A 22939-nucleotide genomic window follows, 5' to 3' on the forward strand; every position below is an offset into this window, starting at 1 on the left:
GGTCTGTTTCAGCCCCAGCACTGCTGGCCCCACTCAGGCTGGCATGGAAACCAGCCACTGTGCTTGTGAAAATCTTCGGGAGCAGTGGCTGGGCAGGCAGGTCCAGCCCCAGGGTGGGGCAGGAAAATACCATGCCCCAGCGGGAGGATGGGCTCCAGGGATGGGATCTGGGATGGCTCAAGTCAGCTCTAGGGAGCTCAGGCTGGATGTAGAGCTCCTCGGGGGGCCCCCATAGAACTGGGGGGCAGGGATGGAAAGGGGGATGTTCAAATGCTGAGCTGCTGCTGGCCGCAGTCCAGCATGGGATGGAGCTGTTCTGGGGGCCTGAGGCAGGTGCCGCTCTAGCTAACCGCTCCTCTCCTTCCCTTGCAGAGCAAACAGAGAGACGGTGACCCCTATGCAGAGTACGGCAGCTGGTACAAAGCCTGCAAAGTCAGCAGGTAAGGGGGGGTCTTGGGGAGCCAGGGGGGCATGGCATCAGCATTGGCAACCAGCCCCTCTGGAGCCAAGGTGCTGCCCTGCCACAGCCTTCAGCGCAGTAATAGCCCCTGCAGTGCTTTCCTTGCCTCAGGCTGGCTGCCCTGCCCCCTCCAGCACGTGGCCAGGGGTTGGCCTCTTTAGCTTGTATGTACATTTACTTTCTTTGTCCTCTGCCTGTAAGGATCCGAAGAGCCTACCGGGTTGCTGCAAACCTTGGGTCTCTCACCAACAGAAGTTGATTCAGTAAAAGACATTCCCTCTGCCCCCTTGTGTCTCAGACAGGGGAATCCACGTGCCTCTCTCTAGGGCAGGCTGGACATAGGAGCCGCCTCTCAAACACACGGGAAGAACCTATTTCCAGCAGGGGTCCCTAACTCTGTGCCCACCCCATCCATAGGCACTCGATGATTTTCAGGGCCAGTGTCACCAGCTGACACATGCTATCTTCCCTGACACTTGAGAGACGCAGTCTGATGCCAGTGAGTGTCAGGCTGAGCGGAGTTATGTATGGGGTGCCCTCTGCCAGTTGGTGCGGAGCGGCTGTTAGGGCCAGGGGTGCGCAGTGTCTGTGCGTTCACAATGCCTTCAGGGAGAGTTGATGGCTGGGCCCTCCTGTCCAGAAGGCCAGGCACCTGGCGGCTCCATTCCCCTGCTTTCCCACTCCAGCCCAGCTGTGGCCCAGCTGTTCTCCCCTGGAACGCTCCCAGGCACAGTGTCCCCAGCCACTCCAGAGCAAGGGATGCCAGGAGCTACTGGGGGGATAGATGGCGGCTGCCTCAGCCTCCCATTTCCTCTCGCCCCCAGCCCCACAGTGACCACCACCCTGCGGAACCTCGGCGCTTTGTACAGGCGCCAGGGCAAGCTGGAAGCAGCAGAGACGCTGGAGGCATGTGCAGTGCAGTCTCGGCGGCAGGTAACCCCTGGGATGCCCTGGGGACCTGGGCAGTGGGATGGAGCTCGGGGGCGGGATTGCTCACTGGCACATCCCCTCAGAGTAGCAACAGGATCTCTTGGGAGTGGGGCCCTGTGATGCCTACCCCCGCCCAGGCTCCCTAGGCTTGGCGGATTTAAATCCGTGCAGTCCCATTGGCTCCCCCGGGGCTGGGGCTTGGGAGGAGTCGTTCGGGGGTGTCTGCGGTACGGGGAAACACTCCTGCCACAGATCTGTTAGCCTGTCCGGTAGCTAGGGAGCCATTCATCTGCACCACAGAAGCTGCTGGGGAGACGGGCGTGAAGAGATCAGACTGACAGTTGGACACACGAGGTCCCAGGCCTGGCGGTGCAGGCTAGGGCTGGCTGAGTGGCTAACAGATGGGTGACTGAGGGGGGCTGGAAGGTAGCAGAGCATGCCCCGCTCTGTGTAGAAGGGCTCCGGCGGAGATCCGGGAACTGCAGAGCTGGAAGCGTTGCTCGGTACCAGGGGAGGGGCTTGGAAGGTTAATAACTAGAGTGCTGAAGCCCCTGGCTGAACCAGCTGCTGAGCGGGAGCGGCTGGACCTCCCCACGAGGTCCCAGGCTGCTAGCAGCAGAGGGGCGTAGGCGATGGGCAGTGGGCCTGTCAGCTGTCTGGTCACTCTGCTGGCCAGAGCCCTCCAGCCAGGCTCTGTCCGGCCTGCGTGTAGTGCTCTAGCCGGCCCATTCAGTGTGGTGAGCTAGGTGGTGGGGACGCCCTGCTCTCTCCTTTGCCCTGCTGCCCGCAGCAAGTCTCTCTTGGGCTCTCCCTTCCCTGCTGTGTGTGGTTGGGCCCGAAGGGGACAGCACAAAGCCAGCTTGCCCTCCTCTCCTCCCCCGCCCGAGCGTTCTGGTCCTGGGGATGGGGGCAGAGGATGGGCCGTGCCACGTCCTGGGGCAGATGGTGGCGCTGGCTCTCAGTAGCAGCCAGGGGCCAGCCCTGACTTGCATCCTCCTGTGCTGACCCCTCTGCAGGGCATTGACCCCATTAACCAGACCAAGGTGGTGGAGATTCTGAAGGAGGGAGCCGGCGCTGAGAGGAGGAGGAGCCGTGACAGCCTGGGGGGCAGTGTCAAGTATGAGAACACCACAGACGGTAGCGAGGAAGTGAGTATGGGCGTGCAGTGGAGCGGGGTAAGTACAAGTCCACCATCAAGAACTGCCTAGGCCAGCCGGGAGAAGCAGGGGGCAGCACTTGCCCAGGGGCCCCTGCTGGAGTGCTGCCCCCTGCAGTCTCAAGGAGCTGATGGCCTGTCGTGGCATCCCTGCCTGCCTCATTCATTCCCTGCACCCTGTCCTGCCTCTCTCGACATTAGCCAGCCGGGCCAGGGAGAGGAGCGCCTGGCACTCGCTCCGCGGGGTGACTCCTGCTCTGAGGGGCTGCTGAGTCTGGCATTGGAAATGTCCAGAACAAAGCAGCCCTGGCTTGCCCCTAACCCAGCCTTGGCATCCCCTTAACACCCCTCCTGGCTATGTCTGCGTCGCACACTGACTGCCAGCCCTGAGGGGGATTCCTGAGGGAGCCTGGCGGACAGCGCCTGTGCCCTGCGGCGGGGTGGGAGGGGGGTGTGTGTGAGTGTGACTGGGGAGTGGGTTATAGCTGCAGGCAACTCCCTACCCTCACTGCTGTCCCGGGGGCTGAAAGCCATAGACCCCCTCCCAGCGTGACACGCTGCCCCCAGTAGCGTCAGTCTAAGAGCGGGGGCGGGAGCTAGGGCTCAGTGGGAACACAGGCCAGGCAGGGTGAGCAGGAACGTGTCTCCATCCCCCGGCCACCAGCCTTGCCTCCAAAGGAGACTGGGTTTGACCCTGGTTGTGGCGTCCATCTGGCTCTGGAGGCCAGGGCAGGCTTGCTCCGAAAGGAGGCAGCTGTTCTGTTTCCAGTGCTAAAAGGGGCACCAGCCTCCTGGCCCAGAGGAGTGGGCACATGAGTCTAGCTAGGGGGGCAGTGCCCAGGGGTCGGACTCGTGAAGGGCAGTGGGGAGAGTGTGGGGCACGTGGTGCTAGGGAGGGGGTGTGCATTCTGGCTCGGGGGAGGGGGAGCTGTGGCACTGGGGGGCCTGGGAGCGGTGCACTGTAGCTAGTTTCTGGGCGCATTGGAGCTAGAGGAAGGGGGCATGGTGCATGGTGGGGGATGGGCTTGGCCTAGGCTAGGCAACTCCTGACTGCTGTGACCCTGGCTACATTAACACCCCCCCCTCCATCAGCTCACTAACCCCACCCCACACGCACACCCTGCATGAGCCTCTCCTCCCTTGCCATGACGGCCAGGCAGCACCACGCCTCTCGTTCTCTTGATTGTGGATTGTACCCAAGAGGCAGCTGTGGCGTAACCTCTCCAGGCAGTGTGGGGAGCCCCGGGGCTGGGAGCAGAGCTGGCAGGGAGCCCCCCAGGGCTGCAAGTAGGACTGGCGAGGAGCCCACAGGCTGGGAGCAGGGGAAGGAGGGCTATCCTCCAGGGGCAGCAGGGGTGGGGGTGGCCTCCTCTGCAGTGCAGCTCCCTCTCCCAGGGAATGCAGGCAGCCTGCTGCTCTAGGGAGAGAGGAGGCCAGGACGGCTGTCTCCCTGCCTGCCAGCGGAGGGGCTGGAGGACTGCCCCACCTGGATGGGTCTCTGAAGGGGCCTATCATCCCCCAGAGAGAGTGGATTGGGGGCTGCCAGGCACTGGGTCCAGAACTCCCCTACCACTGATCTCCTGGCTTGCCTTTCCCTGCGTGGTTCCTCCCATGCTGTGTCTGCACTGTGGTGCCCTTTGATCTGCTTTGTTCTGGTGGTGGGCTGGGAGCTCTTTCCCTGAGGGGCTGCCCCGGATCACACCCTTCCTAGGGGGCCAGGCTGTGCCACATCCCAGCCCAAGCTGCTGCCCTAGCTGGGGGAAGGCAGTGCCTGCTGTCGTGTCCTGAGCCGTGGAGGCCTAGCAGTACTTCTCTTGCCTGGCTTGGCAAGCCATGGACTGAGGCCCAATGTAGCTCCAGGGAGGGCTGCCGCTCACAGCTGCCCCCGTTGAGGCTGAACTCAGTGCATTTCCCGTTCCCCGTGGCTCTGCTGCCCGCTGGCCTGGCCGCCCGGCTGGCTCCCCCGCAGCTCTGCTGTGCAGTAGCTCTGCCCCGTGGCTACATGCCCTTGCCAGGGGGAGATGGATTCAGTTAACTTAGGATCTTGTCCCTCATGGGCAGTTGCTCCCTGCTCTGATCTGGAGGGTTCAGAAGCTCCACTTGTGGCTCTGATCCTAGCTATCCATCCCCTAGTGCCAACCCCCAGTCCTGCCCTGGGGCTAAAGGTTGTGTAACTCCCAGTGATCAAGTCACTGAGCAGAGAAGGCCCTCAAGTGCCAGAGACCTCTATCCATGAACTGCTATCCTGCCCTCCCCAGAGCAGCTCCCCCTGGCAGCAGGTTTGCCCTGCAGTGGTTTGGGCCGGAAGGTAGCACCTTCCCCTCCCCTGGAGCACCAAGACCTCCCAAGGGACATGTTGCATGTGGGCCCTTTCTAACCAGCACTAGGGCTGAAGAGGCTTGAACTCTCCGCAGGAGAGGGGGGCAGGGGGCTCTGCTGGTATTTTCATTAGCAACCCCAGCCCTGCCTGGCTACAGAGCCAGTGAAACTGTGGCCGCATCCCAGCAAGCCAGGCAGGCAGGAGGATGGAGTCGCTGCTTGTTGGCATCCATTCACTCCAGTGCCTAAACACCTGGGAGAAAAGGTGTCTGCGCCCTCCCTCCATGTAGGGCATGAGAGCTGACTGGGCCCGCTCTGGAGCTAGCCTCCGGGGCCTCCCAAACCTTCCCAGGCCTCCGTGTCTGCACCTGGCCCAGCTCTCCCCACTGACCCCCTTTAACTCCACGCATTTCGGGCTTCCTGCTCCCTTAGGAATGGTTGGTGCCCAGTTGCAGGACAGCTGTGTTCTGTCTCTGCCCGGGCTGGGGCATGGCCCACGCCTGTCCACCAGGGTTACCTCCAGCCTCACTATGGCCTTGTAAATGATGTCTTTCTCCTCTCTGTGCACTAGGCTTAAATGCCTCCTGAGACTCCCTCTTTCCCTTCCACTACAATCACCTGGATGTATGTGTTGTACCTTCCGACTTTTCCTCCGCACCATCCCTCCTTCCACCGCTCCTGCTTTCCTCGGCAAGGACTCCACGCCAGTCCCCAGCCTACCTTCCCAGCGCGCGAGGGGCGCCACAGCACCTGCAGAGGAGCGCCTGGCTTCAGGGGCTCAGCCGCTGCACTCTGTCAGCCAGCGAGAGAGCAGGAAGAATCTGCGTGGAGCTGCCCACTCCCCCTGGCCAGGGCAGGGCCGCTGCAGGGATCCCTGTGCTTCTGTCCTTGTGTCACTGGGGCCCGGCCTGATGATGGAAAGTGTCCTCGCTTCCTGGGTGTGCACCACATGCCCCCATCATCCCCCAGACTGTTCTGCACACGCACACCCCCTCCACCCCGAGCCTGCCAGCCTACTCTCTGCTCTTCCCCTAGCTGCCAGGGCACAGGGAGGCTAGGGGGGTACTGTTTGGGGTGTGCAGGCCTGGGCCGCGTGGGGATTTCTGCTGGGCTGTGTGTGGGCACTTTGTTCCCTGCAGCCTTGTATCACGTTAGAATGGGCCTCTGTCTAGCACCACAGAGGCCTGGGCGAGCAAGGGTGGCTCTGGGCTGTGGGCTCTAAGGCCCTGCTCTGACTCTGGGCTCTGACTGGGATGAGGACTGAAAAAGGTGCCATGGCTGAGGCGAGCAGGGGGCTGAGCAGCTACAGGGGCTGTTGATCCAGATTCCCAGTCAGGGTTGGGGGCAGCGGCTGAAGGGGCTCGGGGAGACAGGGGCAGCGGGACGCGGACATGGGCCAAGCACTGCTGTGTGTGGCTTGTTCAGTCCTGGCCTCTCTGCTGAGACCGGGCTGTCCAACTGGGCTCCATTCTGGCCCTGGGGTGACCGTGCTGAGAAAACGGTTCCAACCCAGCCTGCGTTTCCCCAGTAGACCCGTTTGGGAGGGGACGGGGAGTGAGGGGTGAAGCAGCATGTGCACTGCTGCTCCTTTAAAAGGAAGGGAGCAGGGAATGAAGGAGCAGAGGCTGGAGCCATGTGTAGCCACCGTAGCAAGGGACAGCAGGAGGCCCACACGGCATGGGGGCGCTCCACCTGCGGCAGGGTGAATTGCTTTTGGGAGGAGCAGTAGTGAGGACTGAGAGGACGCGGGGGGACGGAGGGAGAGATGGGATGAGTTCTGGGGGCTGGCTGTAGGGAGGTAAGGGGGTGGTGGGGGAGGAGGCAGAGCAGGACATGTTTCTGAGGCACAGGGTGGGAGTTGGACTGGGGAGTCCCCACTTCCTTCGCCCAGCCCAACTCGTGCCCAGACAGCAGTCTCGACCCAGGCAGGCCTTAGGGACCCGGGCTGGGAGCTGCATTCAGACTCCCGGGTCACTGCCTTGCACTTAGGAGGAGGCTACCGGATGGTGGGGGAATGTATCCACGCCTTGCCCCTCCCGATCGTGGCCCTGGAAAGGTTGGTTATCCCCCTGCTGCAGCCAGAGGGGCTGATGCTGAGACCACAGCTCCCTTCAGACAGGACCCAAGCAGCCGGCAGCAGGACTGGCTCCCAGTCCAACAGCAGGGGCGTAGAGAAGAGAGCTAGGCGCTGCCTGTCGCTGTCACAGGGGCCATGGGAGCAGGCAGGCTGCAGCAGCCTAGAAGGGGTCTCCTAGGACCCTCTGCACAAGAGGATGCAGTGTGGGGGGCTGCCTTGCAAGGGGGGCATTTGCCTGGGGGGGTTGTTTGCCCCAAGGCTCGGTAGCCCAGGATGGGTTGCCTGGCAAGGGGAGATGTTAGCCCTGGAGCTCTGTGCCCTAGTAGGGGTTGCAGGGCAGGGCTCTGTGTGGCCTGTGAGAAAGCTGACCCTTGCAGCTGGCAGCCCCTCTAGGCCCTGGCATCCAGTGGAGGGGGGAGGGGAGTCTACCTCAGGGAGCCAGAGTCCTGTTAATGCCAGATGCCCAGCAGCTGCTCCCTTCCTGTCCTGAGTGCAGAGGCGCCCCTGCTGAGGGGTGCTGGGCTCCCAGCTCGCTCCCTGGTAGCCTGTAGGCCAGTGCCCTCGCGACTGTGCTCCAGCCCTAAGCAAGGCCGCGGCCAGGACACTGTGAGGAAGCCTCTCGGTGGCTGCTCCCCCAGAGAGCCGTAAACCAGCCCCTGCTCCTGCATCTCCTCCAACCATGCCTTGGGCCCCTGCATGGCTGTGCCCTCCACCTGCACTGGGTTATCCAGCGGCCTGCTTCTGGCACTGGGTGTGGGGAGCGCCTCTGCCGCGGCGCGTCTCTCTGACGTGAACTGGGGCTCCCCGCCGATGCTGTGAACTAACGTACCTCCAATTAAAGGCAGCCAGACCTGACCTGCTGCCCTGTGCTTCTTTCCATGCGACACACGCTAGGCCCCCCCGGCTCTGCCGGTACTTGGACTGACGCTGCCCCCTCCTTCCTTGGGCCGGGGGTGCTGCAGCTGCCCAGCCCTGACCCACCCCAGCTTTCCCAACACGTTTCCAGGAGTAGGGGTGTGTGTGGGGATGGTGTGTCTGTGTGGGGGAGGCGTCACGGCATGGGATGGGAGATGCACCTGAGCACGGTAATACTTAGATGCAAAGGGGAATGAGTGAGCGAGCCCCTTGAACAGATGGAGGGCCGGAGGCTCGGACACCTCATGGTCATGTTTCCCAAAGCGGGGCCCCCCCCGTAGGTGGCTCGGGGCAGGCTCTGGTTTCCAGGGGCGCTCAGCACTCCCATCGATGGGAGCACCTCTGCGCAAACAGGCCTGGGCTACCTCCGGCTGGGCACCCTGAGCATGGGGCGGCGCTGGAAACCGTTGCTCTAAAGGAGTTGGCCATGATCACACCAGGGAACAAACCCAAGCTCTCCTGACTCCCGGTCCTGGGGCCTAGCCGTGGCACTCGGCTGCCTCCCCCTGCCTGGTCGGAGTCACAGCCTGCAGGCCCCTCCCCAACCGGCCCTAGGAGACTGCGCTGCAGGGCTGGGAATGAGCTCCCCCAGCAGATACACAACGGGAGGCAGTTCCCAGAGGCTGGCGGGCTGAGTTCAGCCTTGGCCAAGCAATGACACAGGGCTGATGAAAGCTACAAGCAGGAATGTTGTAGTGAGGTGGGGGAAGCTGGTGTGAGGGCACAGTGCCATTCACTTGGCAATTGCCAGCTCTGGGTGAGCCAGGGCCCGCCTCCAATGAGAGCTAGGGCCGGCTGCCCCACAGCAGGCTGGAAGAAACCCTACAGGAGTAGCGGTGGGCTAACCAACGGCAGTTTCCTCCTGACCCCATTAGCTGGAGGGTGGCTCATGCCCTGAGACAGGAGGGTGTATCCCTGCCCGATCCTTTCTTTAACTCCCCACTGCTGTAGCCAGAGTCGTATCCAGTCCTTGGCTGAATACTGCTAAGCATTTGGCCTCAACTGCCAAATTGGAGGGTGGGTGGGGGGCAGAGAAGAGCCATAAATCGGATGAGGGCTGGTCTGCTGGAGAAAATGCCTCCCAGGGAGAGACTGGCAGAGCTCAGGCTGTTCAGTTTCTCATGAAAGAGACTGAGAGGGGACTCGAAACTGGCCCCTTGTTGTGTTACGGGAGTGGATGAATAACCAGGCCCACCCTGCCCTTCTGCACGGCATGTCCCTTTGGTGGGTCCCCTCAGATTCATCTCCTCTCTGGAGTAAATATTATCTGTATTACTGTAGCAACTCGTGGTCCTACCAGCCTGGCCCCGTTGTGCTGGGGGCTGTGCAGACCTGTAGGAAGAGCGTCCCTGTCCCAGAGCACTTACAGTCTACGCAGGCCCAGGCTTTCCAGCCTCTCTCCAGAGGAGTTTTTCCAGGCCCTTGACCAGTCTCACTGCATGTCATTAACTCTCTATATTCTGCGCTCTCCTGTCTCAGGTGAGGGGAGCAGGGCCGCGCACTGTATCCAGCTGAGGCTGAACAATGGATTTAACTGTCATTTTCAGCATTATTCTCCATCCCATTCCTTGGCCGCCCTAATGTATTTTTTCTTGTTTGACCATTGACAGAGGTTTTCATTGACCTTCCCACAGAGACACACAGTCCTGTTCCCTGAGAGGCGACAGTGACCTTAGAACTCTTTGAGGTATAGGAGTAGCTACAGTTATTCCTTCTAATAAGCAGGGAGTCCTGACTCCCCGATCGCTGCATCGCCACCTGACCACCTGTCCCCTGTAGCAGAAGGAAGAGGGCTGGCACAAAAAGATGTTTGACCTGTGCTAGAAAGCCGAGGTAGGGCTGGGCCCAGTAAACGGTGCCAGGCTAAGACCAGGGCTTTACTGTTGCCGTTTCCCTATGACCGTTTAGAACTGAGTACAGTGAGTGAGGAGCTCCCCTCCCAATGTGCGTTACCGTGCGTTTGTCACCAGGACTGTCATCACCCGTCCTGCCCATTCCTAGAGCCAGGTCAGGTCCTTCTGTCTCCTCGGGTCTAGACATGCCTCAGTCAGTTTCATGTCATCGGCAAAGCTGCCACTCTGGTGTGACATGCAGTTTGTGTTCATACAGTGTGTGCTCTAGTCCTCTGCACTCAGCTGTCATCATCAGAGCCTGCAATCCCACAGCCACAGTGCTGGGCCCCACCCCTGGGCGTGAGCTGCTCCGCCTGTACCGTTTGTAACCAGCTATGCTGCAGTGATTCTGGTAATGTCACGCTTTGCATTATGCTGGCACCCGCAGGTAGCAGCCTGTCTGACCGGAGTGCTCCTCCAGCCCCTAGTTCAAATTATCCCCCCACCCACATTCCTGTTAGTTTTCTGTGCCGGCAGCACTTGGGCTGGGGGGACGCCCCTCAGCCCTGCTGGAGAGGCTGTCTGTCCCATCCACACACAGAAATAACCCCCCTCTTCATACCCTCTTCTCAGTGCACTGAGACACTGAAGCTCCCTCTGTGCATAGACCTGAAAGTTTTATTCCTAGCAATCTAAATGTACCTTCACTTCCTGCTGTCACTATGTGCCAAGACCGGACTCCTCCCCAGCACTAGCTACAAGTCTGTCTAAATGCCTTACAACATCCTCTGTCCGGTAGGCAAGTCCCAGTCATCAGATACTCTGCCCTCTGCATTCCTAATGGCTGAATCCCTCACGGAACAGCAGATGAGTCGGAGTCTGGAAAGCAAAGGCACAACAAGATCCAGTGGCTGGAAACGGAGGCAAATCCAGCGTGGAAGTAAGGTGGACATTTTCAACATTGAGGGTAATTAACCACTGGACCAGTTCACCACGGGATGCAGTGGTTCCTTCCCCACTGGGAGTCTTTCCATCAAGACTGGATGTTTTTCTGAAAGCTCTGCTCTAGCCCAGCCAGAAGGCCGGGCTGGGTTCAGGTGTCACTGAGTGAGGTGCTGTGACCTGCGTTCTGCTGGAGGTCAGGAGAGATGATCACAGCGCTCCCTGCTGGCTGTGTGTGTGTGGAGTGATCGCCTTGGCACATGAGGAACGTGAGCTGCTTCTGTCTCTGCTAGAGCAGGGGCCCCAGCAGAGAGTTTTCTCTCCAGCTCACCCATGTCCCCTCCCATCCCACGACTGGCTTCCCCAGTGGAATATCAGAGCAGCCACTCTGAGGTGGGGTTGCTCCACCCTCTTCCTAGTCAGCATCTCCTCAGCTCCAGCCTCCCTCGCTGCAGGATGCTGGGTAACATCTCGCAAAGGGGCTCGGCTAGGCTAGAGACAGGCTTTATTCTCTAGAGCGAGGGCCCTGCAGGCTTCGTGAGCCCCCCACACTCAGCTGCCGCGTGGGACTTTCTGGAAGGGACTAATGGCACTTCCTGACGAGGGAGACCCCTGTATTCAGCAGCCTCCATTTTACAAACCCTGACACTTTACTCCAAGGGTTTATCTGCCCCCCTGTTATTGTGAAGGGCCTTTGGGGGTGAGCGCCACAGCGCTCTCCTGTGCAGCGTGGGGAAGGGTCTGCCCCAGCATGCAGAGCTGGCAAATGCACCAGCAGCCACTTCTCTCAGTTCCAGCCAGAGGGGCTGCCTGGCACCACAGCAAGTAGGACGTGGGTAGCCAACCATGGTTTTCCCTGCCACTGCCCCCGTGTGAGGGCAGAAAGCCAAGTGCTAGCGTGAGCATTGGGGGAGATGGTGCTGGGGGGCAGGCTGCTAGATTGGCTGTTAGTGAAGTACTCAGATATCCTGTGGATGAGATAGACCACTGAAATCCTGGCCTTCCACTTGAAGAAAGTTAACCTGGTCCCCCGTCAGCTGCCAGGACACCCACCCCAGGATGCCTGGGCATGGACATGTGGGGGGTTATTTGCATCCAATGCAAACAGCCCATGGACCTCAGAGCCCAGGTGCAGCATCTTGAGGCCAGAGCTGCTGAACTGGAGGACCAGCGAGAGCTGAAGCTATTCCAGAGGTGACAAAAAGGGCTGTTGCAGAGCGCGTCTGCCTTCCCCCATCCTCTTGGCGCTGCAGTCAGGCCCGTGGCGGGAGGGGATGCAGGGCATATCCTCCTAGATAGAACCCACCTTCCAGCAGAGACCGTGGAGGCTGATCAATCCTCATGGACTGAGAAGGTCACTACAGGGACTGGGATTGGAGATGGGAGCTTCCATAGGGGATTTTGATCACTGCATATGGGGAGACTGGGAGAACTGTTGGGTGTTTTGCCTAGGTAGCGTAGTGGGAGGAGGAGGGAGAGGTCCTGGAAGCTATATTTCAATCACTACGAAGAATGCCTGGACCAAGGGCCTCTGACAGAGCCTTCTTTGAAATGCTTTTAGCTCCACACACAGGGCTGGTTAAGCATCGGGGCAGGGGCAGGGTGAGGTCACAGAGGGAAATGGTGTTGTTATCAACCTGGCAGACCCAGGAGTTAAGAATAGGCATACAGTCAAAAGTAACGCCACCCCACCCCACCAGTGAGAAGCAAAGGACCAACCTAGGGAAATTAGAATTCCTAGCCCGGTGAGAGGAGCTTGATGGTATATTGGCACAGGGTGGAACGACCAACATCCATGGACAAGTGTGAGCAGGGTAGGACCCACCTCTGCAGGGAGGTGGAGGAGTAGTGCCAGAACTGAAGGGTTCAGTGGAACCTAATGGGTGGCATTTCTGAGTGCCAAGGACCACACAGCACCGCTGGTATACAGACATACTCCACATCTGAAGAATATAGATCTAACAGTACATCAAAGAGGCCACTCGGTGTAATGCAACAATAATCATGGGAGACTTCCTGCATAGCCCCTGGTCAGATGGCGCCGCAGGACCTCGATCAGAGAAGCAGTTCCTTTCAGTGACTGCTTCTGGGGAGGTATCTCCAGAGCACCCCAGGGGCGAGTCCCGAGTAGCACACAGCAGTTGGCTCAAGAAGGGAGAGTAGATGAGCTCTGTCATAGCGACCAAAATGCCACCACGCAGGGGAGGACAGTCACCAAAGCCTGGCACATTGAGACTACAAGTAAGATGGGCATTTAAAGAATGAGGAAGCTGCTCAAAGAGGCAGTAGAGTCAAAAATTAAGAAGCCAAGCCCCATAGATTTGGATTCTACTGAAGGAAGCAATGACAGAGTCTCAGAGGGAGAGCAGGAAGTAAACCCATCTGGCTAAATGGCTGGGTTAAGAGGTTACTCAAGCCAAAGAGACCCTTCAGAAATGAGTGAAGTCAGTAGGAAGGAGCATGCACCACAGTAGACAAAAGTTGAGGAACCAACCAGGCTAAGAAGGAATCTGAAGAGCAAGCGCCCAAAAGTATTAAAAATAAACCAGGGGTATGTAAGCAGATCACAAGCAGGAATTGTGTGAGGGAAGTGGTGGGTCCGCTGGACCACCTCGAGTCAGAGGGAGCAAATACAGAAGAGGAAGGTGTTGCTGAGACGCAAAAGGATTTATTCACCCAAGTCTTCATGGCTGACGATGTTGTGGAAATTCCCACCCTGGACCTGCTGTATCAGGGATTGAGGGATCAGAAGGAAAGATGCTGGATCATACCAATATTAAAGAGCAATGAGCCTCTGGTACCAGGTGGTACTGCCAAGAGCTCTAACCCAGGGGCCGTCTCAACCAGTGGCCAAGAATGAACAACAGTTCAGAGGAGAGTCCGTGAAATCCCATAAAGGACAATTAGGGGGTAACTTGTGCAGAGGAGTCTCCCTAAACCCAGGCCCTTAGTGGCTGGATTCCCACCACCCGTTGAAATTAGCTACCTCACTGGAGGGCTGGAGGATAGGACGTTTTCTGTTTTCACAAAGGCTACAGGAATGATCCTGCAAATGACAGACCAGGGCCCACACTTCAGGCTCAGCTGACTAGGTTGAAATTATAATTAAAAGTAGAATGAGCTAATTTCTCGATAAATGTTAGCTGTATGGGACTAACCAGCATGGCTTTTGCACAGAACGTTCATCGAGTCCAAGGCCAGAAAGGACCACTGTGCTGATCTATAAAAAGCAACAGAGGGTCCTGTGGCACCTTTGAGACTAACAGAAGTACTGGGAGCATAAGCTTTCGTGGGTAAGAACCTCACTTCTTCAGACTAACACAGCTACCCCTCTGATACTGTGCTGATCTAGTCTGTCCTGGATAGCACAGGCCATAAGACTTCCCCAAAATAATTCCTAGAGCAGAGCTTTCAGAAAAACATTTGATCTTGATCTGAAAATTTCCAGTGATGGAGAATCCACCATGACCCTGGGTAAGTTGTTCTACTGGTTAATTACTCTCCCTGTTAAAAATGTACATCTTACTTCTGGTCTGAATTTGTCCAGCTTCAACTTCAAGCCATTGGATTGTGTTTATCTTTGTCAAGACCAGAGAGAGAACTATGAGGGACCTCAGAGGGACCCAGCCAAGCTAGGAGAATGCGCTACACAGTGGTAACAATAGTCAATGCTGACAGATCCAAGGTAATACACTTGGAGATAATCATCTGACCAACTCCTCCACCTGCCTGGGTTCTGAAATAACTGGAACCACCCAGGAAAGAGACCGGGGCGGCATTGTCAGCAGCTCTGTGAAATGCAGAATGGAATGGCAAGTCCTACTGCAAGCATTCTAGTGGCAGTATAGAAATCCATGGTGCACTGTCACCTGTGGTGCTGTGTGCAGTGTGGGGCACCCTGTTGAGAAAACACTGGAGCAGAAATAGCAGGGATTTGGAGATGGCATTACAAATTATTAGAGGCCTGGAAAAACTTCTGTAAGTGGAGACTGCAAAGTTTGACTGATTAGCAAGACAGGGAATATGACAGATTCTAGATCAGTGAATGGCACAGGGACGGGGCCATTCGGGTGTAGGAGACTGGCTTGGAGTGGGATAGAAACCATAGTGCTTCAGGAAATGACTTTGCCCCTGACTGCCCATTCCTTTGCACAGGTTATCCCCCTATTGTCCTTTATGGAGTTTCATGGACTCACCTCTGAATTGGCTGCTCCTGGCTGGCGTGAGAGACGGGACCCGGGGCTGGCTAGCTGGGCCCAGGCGCTGATCCGGCCCGGTGCTTCCATTTTGAACAGCTCACTGTTCCCAAGCCCTGGCATAGGAGAAATACATTATTATTACACCTGTCAAGCTCTTTGGAGCAGGGCCTTACCAAATGTGTCTTACCACATGTACAGCACCTAGCACAGTGCCAGCTGGGGCATCTAGGTGCTGCCTTATACATATATTGTTTGCTCTAGAGAGGAGATGGATTAGAGGGGACGCGGCAAAGGGACAAAAAGTACTGAAGGGCAAAGAGAAGAGTGGGCAAGCGGGTGTGGCCGTTCACCAGCTCCTGTAGCACAAGAACAAGGGGACAGTCATTAAAACTGAAAGGTGGCAAATTCACAGCTGAGCAAAGGCAAGACTCACACAAAACACAGTTGGTGTGCGGAACTCACTGCCACAAGATAGTGGTGACGCTAGGAGCTTAGCAGGATTTGAAAAAGGATTGGACACTCAGCTGGCGTAGGATAACTAAGCTGGAGTCACACTCATAAGGATCTTTACAATCCAAAAGCTTTGGAAGGGATCTAGCCCGTTTAAGGGGGTCGGGTGGTCACACCGGCCTGTCCTGCCGCACAGCGTTGTCCCATGTCCGAGCAGACGTGAGCAGAGGTGTTGGCTGCCATGACGCTGAACTTGGTTTGTGCTGCTCTCCATTGGTCTCTGCCCTGTGGTTAGCGTGGGGACAACTCTCCTGCCTGTTCACAGCAGGGCGCAGACGTGGTACCGCTGTGTGGTGCAGGCCAAGCTTAGCTGATGTGCCCTCTGCGCAGCTTATCCTGTCTTTGCCCGGTGCCCCTTGCCTCTCCCTCGGGACCAGCTGGTTCTGGCAAGTGTCAGTGATGGGACGCTGCTCTGATCGGGCCTGGCAATTGCCATGTTGTGTTCCCAGCTCTGGGGTTGACTTGCTGGGTGACCTGGGGCACTGCTTCTCTGTGGGCCAGTGCCAGCCTTGCCCTCTGCCAAGGGAGGGCAGATCCCCTCCAGCACCGCCCCAGATACTGTCAGTGCTGCCGGGGGGGTTGTGTGCCCTCCACCAGGCCCCGCACCTGAGAAATGCTCTTGGCAGAGCAAAGCTGGGCACACAGCAGCCCCCAGGTGAGCCCTGGCAAGGGACATGGGGGGTGTTGCTTCCAGTAGGGTGCGGGGAGGAGAGAGAGCTGTGGGGTTTCAGATGGGGATGAAAACTGGACCAAAGGGAGTGACACTGGGCCCTTGACCCCAGCTCGTGGAGTCCTGAGCGACAACACAGGGCAGCCTAGGTATCACTGGTCCTGCTGGGACATGTCCCGGTCAGCTCCTGCAAGGGGATGAGGGAAGCCAGCCTGCCCTATGGGTGAAATGCAAAAAAACAAATGGCACACACCCCACCACCACCACCACATGGCAAGCCTGCTGCAATCCCACCCCCCAACCACAAGGCAACTCTGCAACCCCCTGCTTCAACAGCCACCTATAGTATCTAGGGGATAACACAGATAGATAAGATTGAGAACATCATTGTCTTACCTTGGTCGTGTTTCTCCAAGGTGCTTTGTTTGTGTCCGTCTTCACTGAGATTATTTTTTCCCAGGCTGCAGTGATTCTATATTTTAACTAGAGACTTGAACGTGAACATTTTGGGATTTTATATATAAAGAAAATCCATTGAATCTATTTCTTGAATTGATATTTGCCATTTGATTTTGCCAATTCCAGCAATTTCTTATTATTAACAGCAACGCCGTAGCATCTTTAGCTGGACACAGACACTTTTAATATTAGATATCCCTGTGTATGGTGATAATAATGCAAAACTTTAGACCCATGTAAAAAACCCCCAAAGATTCAATTATTTTTCTGGCAACTGGCAAATCCATAAAAAACCAGCCAGGCCGGTCAAATACCAGCCAGGTGATAACCCGACTAGCAGGCCTCCTGGGGCAGCTCTGCTGGGACCCGCAACTCCCTGTGGCCCCAGGGCAGCCATGGTGGTCCCACAACCCTCAGGGTAGCTCTGCTGGGATCCCCAATTCCCTGTGGCCCTAGGGAGCTGAGATGGGCCCATGGCCCCCTGTGGCCACAGGGTAGCTGAGCTGGGCCCCATGGTGGTCCTACACCCATGCTGGGCCTGTGGCCCCTTCTCTATTCTGCCCTATCTCAGTCCAACACAAACAGCCAAGGGCTGCGAGAGCCACAGGTCAGCAGGCTCCAAGAGGAGAAGCCATGGGCAGGCTGCAGAGCAGAAAGCCAAGAAACACCCCTTGAAGTGGAGATGCCAGCGGGAGTGATCTGTAGCAGGGCCAAGCCGGTGCCAAGCACACCTATTACTCCAAGAGGGAAAGCCCTCCTCGGGGCGGGCACTCCACACTCCTCCCCTGAGCGCTGTCAGGTCCCTCAGACCAGACCCTCCTAACCCCTCGTCTGTTAGGAGCCCAGGCAGAGCCAGAGGCTTTCAGTACAGCACTCTCCTGCCTGGTCCTGGGAGAGGGCGAAATGCCAGGGCAGGAGTCAGCCCAGGAGCAGGCGTGATCAAAGGGAAGAAGAGGGTGGGCAGGAGGGAGAGGAGCAGGCACCCCAGCCCCCCAGGATGAACTGCAAAGCTCCTTTCAGCATACACCAACCCCAGCCCCAGCTCTGGCCAGCAGGCCCCGGCACGGCTCCGGCCAGCGTGCTCGTCAGAGAGCAACAGCCCGGCCGGAGGAGCTCACTGGGGTCCTCGCTGCCACCCGGGGTCAGTCCCACAGCCCCTCTCTGGGGACGTCTGGGGACTCTGGCTCCCCCTGCGTGTGATCTGCAAAGGGGTTCAGTCTCCACAGATGGGTGTCCTCGTGCGGGGCGCTTGTGGAGCAGTCCGGGAGGGGCTCCCCTGCTAACTGCACGGGATGGCCGGTCACTTGGAATTCCAGAGGCGGGGGGGGGAATCACGCCACCAGCATCCCACTAGCCTCCTGCCCCAGGTTAGAGGGCACCAGGGTGAGTTGGCGATTGGTCTATCGTGTTGATTTCCCTGTGCTGAGTGACACTGGTTGGCATCAGTGCCCGGCTTGTCTGAGGCTTTCCCTGCTCAGTACGGGCTGTGCTTGGCTCTGAGGGTGGAGTTTGGGGGGTGCGGACTCCGAGAGGCTCCGTTCTGTTTGTATTTAGATCTTAGTGAGCCTGTGGTGTTTGCACTGGGGGACTGCAGCCTTCCCTTGGCATGGGGTGCAGTCCCTGCACTCGGCAGCCATCTCACGGCCTCTCTCTCTGCAGGATGGCAGCGGTGCCCTCCAGCGCAGCGGCTCCCTGGGGAAGATTCGGGACGTGCTGAGGAGGAGCAGTGAAATGCTAGTCAAGAAGCTGCAGGGGAACGTCCCCCTGGAGCCCAGGGACACAAAGTACGTGTCTCCCAAGGGGCCTGCATGCTGTCAGACGCATCGCTGCCTCTCAGGCCAGCCGGAAACGCCGGCTTCATATGCCGGGGCTGCCCTTTCCTGGGGCTTTGCCTCTTTGGGAGCAGGGTCCCTGCACAGAGGGGTTTCTGCAGAGCCCTCTGGCCTGGGCCCTGGCGGCAGTAGCATGGAGGCTGAGCCCAGAGAAAACGGGGGGAGCAAGAGGCTCTCTCGTCCTGCCCATGTGCGGAGATGGGGACCCACGAAGTTCTAGGAGGGGCTGCAGGGATGGGCCTGGAGGTGGGGCTCTCTGGCCCCAGGGGAGGCAGGGTCTGCCAGGGAAATAGTGTATGTCCAAGCTCCTTTCCTCCTGCCCCTGTGCTGTCCGGCGGAGATGCGGGTGGTTGCCAGGCCGAGGGGTGGGAGGCGGCACCCCACGGGCAGGGGCAGGGGCTGAGCTCGAGAACTCACCCTTTTCCTCTTTCTTTTTGTAGCATGAAACGAGCAGCATCATTAAATCACCTGAATACATCCAGTGACAAGTCCTTCCAGGTGAGAGCTCGGCAACAAGCAGTGCCCACTGCCCCCAGCTCAGAGCCTGCGGGGCTTGGGAAAGCTGCCTGGTTACGCAGCGACGCGCACGGGCCAGTCAAGGCTGCAAAGCCACCTTTCTGAAATGAAATCCTCCCCAGGCAGGATGAGGTGGGAACGCAACAGCCACCAGCTGTGCAGCATCAGGGGCAAAGGCCAGACAAGGAGTAAGATGCTAATAAACCAGCACTGGGTAGTGCCAGGGCAGCTTGGCCTCACAAACTGAGCCAGGCCGGGGCAGTGGGGGTACGGGCTGGGGGGAGGCAGGGCCGGGGCAGTGGGGGTACGGGCTGGGGGGAGGCGGGGCCGGGGCAGTGGGGGTACGGGCTGGGGGAAGGCGGGGCCGGGGCAGTGGGGGTACGGGCTGGGGGGAGGCGGCGCCGGGGCAGTGGGGGTACGGGCTGGGGGGAGGCGGGGCCGGGGCAGTGGGGGTACGGGCTGGGGGGAGGCGGGGCCGGGGCAGTGGGGGTACGGGCTGGGGGGAGGCGGCGCCGGGGCAGTGGGGGTACGGGCTGGGGGGAGGCGGGGCCGGGGCAGTGGGGGTACGGGCTGGGGGGAGGCGGGGCCGGGGCAGTGGCGGTGTGGGCTGGGGGGAGGCGGGGCCGGGGCAGTGGGGGTACGGGCTGGGGGGAGGCGGGGCCGGGGCAGTGGGGGTACGGGCTGGGGGGAGGCGGGGCCGGGGCAGTGGGGGTACGGGCTGGGGGGAGGCGGCGCCGGGGCAGTGGGGGTATGGGCTGGGGGAAGGCGGGGCCGGGGCAGTGGGGGGTATGGGCTGGGGGGAGGCGGGGCCGGGGCTGGGGGGGTATGTGCTGGGGGGAGGCGGGGCCGGGGCAGTGGGGGTATGGGCTGGGGGGGCATTGCTCCGTAGCCCAGCCCTGTGCCCAGTTAGGGAGCAGCACGGACAGGCTCTGGGAGGAGCCCTGGGCCATGTACCCCAGCGTCTGGGATAATTCAGGCTGGACAGTGATGTTCCAAGCCCTGAGTGAATCCGGCCCCGGGCTGGATTGTATGATTCCCTGGATGGGAGATTTGCTGCACAACGGTTTGCTGGAGTCCGAGCATTTATTAAAAACAAAAACCGAGCCCGTGTTGTTGGAAGAAACTTTAAACATGGCAGAAGCATGACCGCTGCGTGTGCCTGCCTGGGTGTGCAGACAGCCTGAAACAGTAGCTGGAGGGGGCTGAACTGACTCATTTCTGTTGATGAGCTTGTGACTCTGGAACCTAGTGATGACAGTCACATGTCAACAGTCACGTATTCACTGATGATAACTTTAAGCCCTCCCCCCCGCTAATGTGCTAAATCCACACTGCCCCTCTCCCCTCTGAGCCTCTCCCCAGGTGCCAAAGCCTCCAGCTTCCCTCAACAGCTCCCGTGATATTGTCCATTGTCACTATGAAAATCAGACGTGATGCCACTGAGATGGGGTTGGGGCATGAGCTATCCTGAATGGTCGCTGCTGTGGGCATCTGGCTGGGGGAGCTCAGAGGACATGGCCCCTTGGGCTCAGCTCAGAGCCGGGCAGGCAGCGCATTCCCCCCAGGAAGCTGTCTGGGCACGGGCCTGCATGCCAGGGATGTGGGATCCTGGACAGTGTGGTTTGTTTTTCAGGGTTCCCCGGGCCTCTGGGCAGAGAGGAGAGGCCTCAGTGCCAGCAGCGTGGATCTATCCTCTCACAGCTCCCTGCTCACCTCCAACTGACCCGCCTCCAGGCTCCTCTCTGCACCCCTCCTGGCTCCATCTCAGATGCTCCTGCTGCTTGACTGCGCCCTGTGGCTCCGGCACCGCCTCCAGGACCCCGCACTGCCTGACACTCCAGCTGCTCCCCCACAACCCGGAGCTCCAGCATGCCCTGTCTCAGACACTGCCCCTGGAAGAGGTGTGCCCTTGCATGGGGTGGGGAGCACCAGCCACGAGACAATAGAGCCTCCCTCTGCCTGCTGCCTGCCTGGGCCTGGTACTTGCCAGGGACTAGCGGCTTTGGGGGCAGCACTTTCCTGTGGCTTTGGCTATCAGAACTGAGGGGTGGAGACTCCCCACTCCCTGGGGCTGGCTGAGAGGAGCGCCAAAATAGACCTGCGGGCTCCTTCACCATCCCCCCCAAGGCCTGTCCCTTCTGCAGTGAAGGGCTCACCCCACCTCAACACTGCCCTCTCCTTAGTTATCAGCCACTCCCCGACCTCAGCACCACCCAGTGCCCGGGACTGGGGTTCTTCCGATTCAGCTCCCTGAGAACCAGAGAACGAGGCTGGAAGGGTCATGGCAACCCTGCGACCTTCCCAGGGAGTTCACCGATGGGATTCAGCCCAGGCGCTGACCCCATCGGGAATGTGTCCAGATCCCTACACCCCCATCCCTAGGAGCTCTGCAAGCCCAGTTCCTGATCTCGCTGTGTGGCCTGTGTCTGCCTTAGCATGGCGAGAGCAGTGCCTGGGCACTGGGGGAGCTGTGGGGTCATTGTTATCCATGATTTCCTTCTGATTGTGTACTTTATTTTATTAAATAAAAAATCGCCGAAAGGACTGTGGTGAGAGCCTCCAAGCCAGTGGGGTGGGAGGGCTGGCTGCACTCAGACAAATACGGACAGCGGCTCCTAGCTATAGAGCTCAGTGGCTGAACCAAAGAAAAAGAGTGTTTCGGGTCAAACAAAACGTTTGGTTTTGGAGGGAATAACCTTTGAAACAAAAAGTTGTTTTGAATCAAAAAATCAAACCTTTTTAACTGTTTCTGAATTTTTGGATGAAACAATTCAGCAAATTGGACACAAATTTGTGAAATGTTTTGGTCGCTCCGAACATGCATTATTTGGTGAAAAAAAGTTTTGTCTGAAAAATGTTGCCCAGGCCTGGCTAGCCACAAGCGCTCGCATCCGCGTCTGTGCCGAGCCCCAGGTGCTGGAGATTGACACCTTACTAGGCCTGTCTGCAGACACAACTGGCAAGGGGAGAGGGAGGTTTGGTCTCACACCAGCCTCTGGCTACATGTAGATCCCTTGCTCTCAGCTGCTGTCTGCGTTAAACACATGGGAGGCTGCTGGGGGTGAAATGCCTGGTGGTCTCTCCAGCTTTCCATCCTGAACGCCCCAGTTGCAGGCTGTAGAGTTACAGAATGCAATACTGGATCCAACTGGGGGTGGGGGGTCCACCTAGTCCAGTACCCTGTCTCTGACAGGGGCAGTTGTGGAACACCCTGCCCCAGGGAAAGCTTCCTCCTAACCCTATTAGTTACAGGCTGGCTTCTGCCATGAAGCATTAGGGTTTATAGTCCTTCTCAAACTCCAGTTGTTGTTGGTATTTATTATTATAACTCTGCGTATTGTTGTTACCCAATGAATGCCCCTGCCTTTTATGAATGCTGCTAAATGGGATTTAACAACAACATGTGACAGTGAGTTCCACAGGCTAATTGTGCATTATGGGAAAGAATGTTTCCTCTTACCAGGTTTGAATTTGCTGTCTTTTTACATCACTGTCACCTTGTTCTTGTGTTAAGAGAAAAAGTGGATAGAATTCTGCTCCTGATCTCCCCTCTTTGTCCCAGTCATTGTTTTACAGATTTTGATCATGTTCCCTCTTGTCTATTCTCTAACGTACACAATCCCAATCTTTTCAACCTGTCTCCATATGCGAGCTTGCCTGGGCCCTGATCATTCTCACTGCCCTTTTCTCAACCCCTCTAGTTCTGTAATATCCTGTATGAAACGGGGTGCCCTGTGCTGGTGAGACTGTCAATCATTTATGGAATGGCATTATGACAGTCCATATTATTCTCCATCCCATGCCTTCTGCAGCCAAACACTGTTTGCTTAGTTGAGCACAGCTGCACACTGAGCAGAGGTCTCCACTGAGCGGCTCGCGGTCATGCCTAGGTTTGTTTCCTGAATTGATACAGGTAATTTAGAATCCAGTAACGTGTCTGAATAGTTCAGGTGATTCCCTTCTGTGTTTATTATTTTGGATTTTTCAACACTGAATTTCATTTGCCATCTTGCTGCCCATTCTCCTCGCTGGATTAGTTCCCTGTGACGCTCCTCACGGTTCTCTCTAGTTCTGACTAACCTCGCTGTGCTGCCAACTCCCCTGATTTTACTGCAAGTCTTA

The 22939-nt window shown here is 58.1% G+C and overlaps 1 protein-coding gene across 9 annotated transcripts in view; it reads left to right on the forward strand.

The window, feature by feature from the left end:
- KLC4 (kinesin light chain 4) overlaps window positions 1-21361 on the forward strand; it is a 50413-nt gene extending 29052 nt beyond the window's left edge. For 6 of the 9 annotated variants that reach the window (XM_054024396.1, XM_054024397.1, XM_054024393.1 and 3 more), the window contains 6 exons: window positions 373-440; window positions 1285-1393; window positions 2407-2565; window positions 18129-18253; window positions 18742-18799; window positions 20451-21361. In XM_054024396.1, coding sequence (XP_053880371.1) covers window positions 373-440; window positions 1285-1393; window positions 2407-2565; window positions 18129-18253; window positions 18742-18799; window positions 20451-20540 — 609 coding nt within the window. In that variant the 3' untranslated portion in view covers window positions 20541-21361. Of the gene's footprint in view, window positions 1-372; window positions 441-1284; window positions 1394-2406; window positions 2566-5436; window positions 6529-18128; window positions 18254-18741; window positions 18800-20450 lie in introns of those variants that run through there. The other 3 variants (XM_054024399.1, XM_054024400.1, XM_054024402.1) reach the window with 2 other exon arrangements.
- The last annotated feature ends 1578 nt before the right edge of the window (window positions 21362-22939 follow it).

The sequence above is a fragment of the Malaclemys terrapin genome, chromosome 3 (assembly GCF_027887155.1).
Source record: "Malaclemys terrapin pileata isolate rMalTer1 chromosome 3, rMalTer1.hap1, whole genome shotgun sequence".
NCBI lineage: Eukaryota > Metazoa > Chordata > Testudines > Emydidae > Malaclemys > Malaclemys terrapin.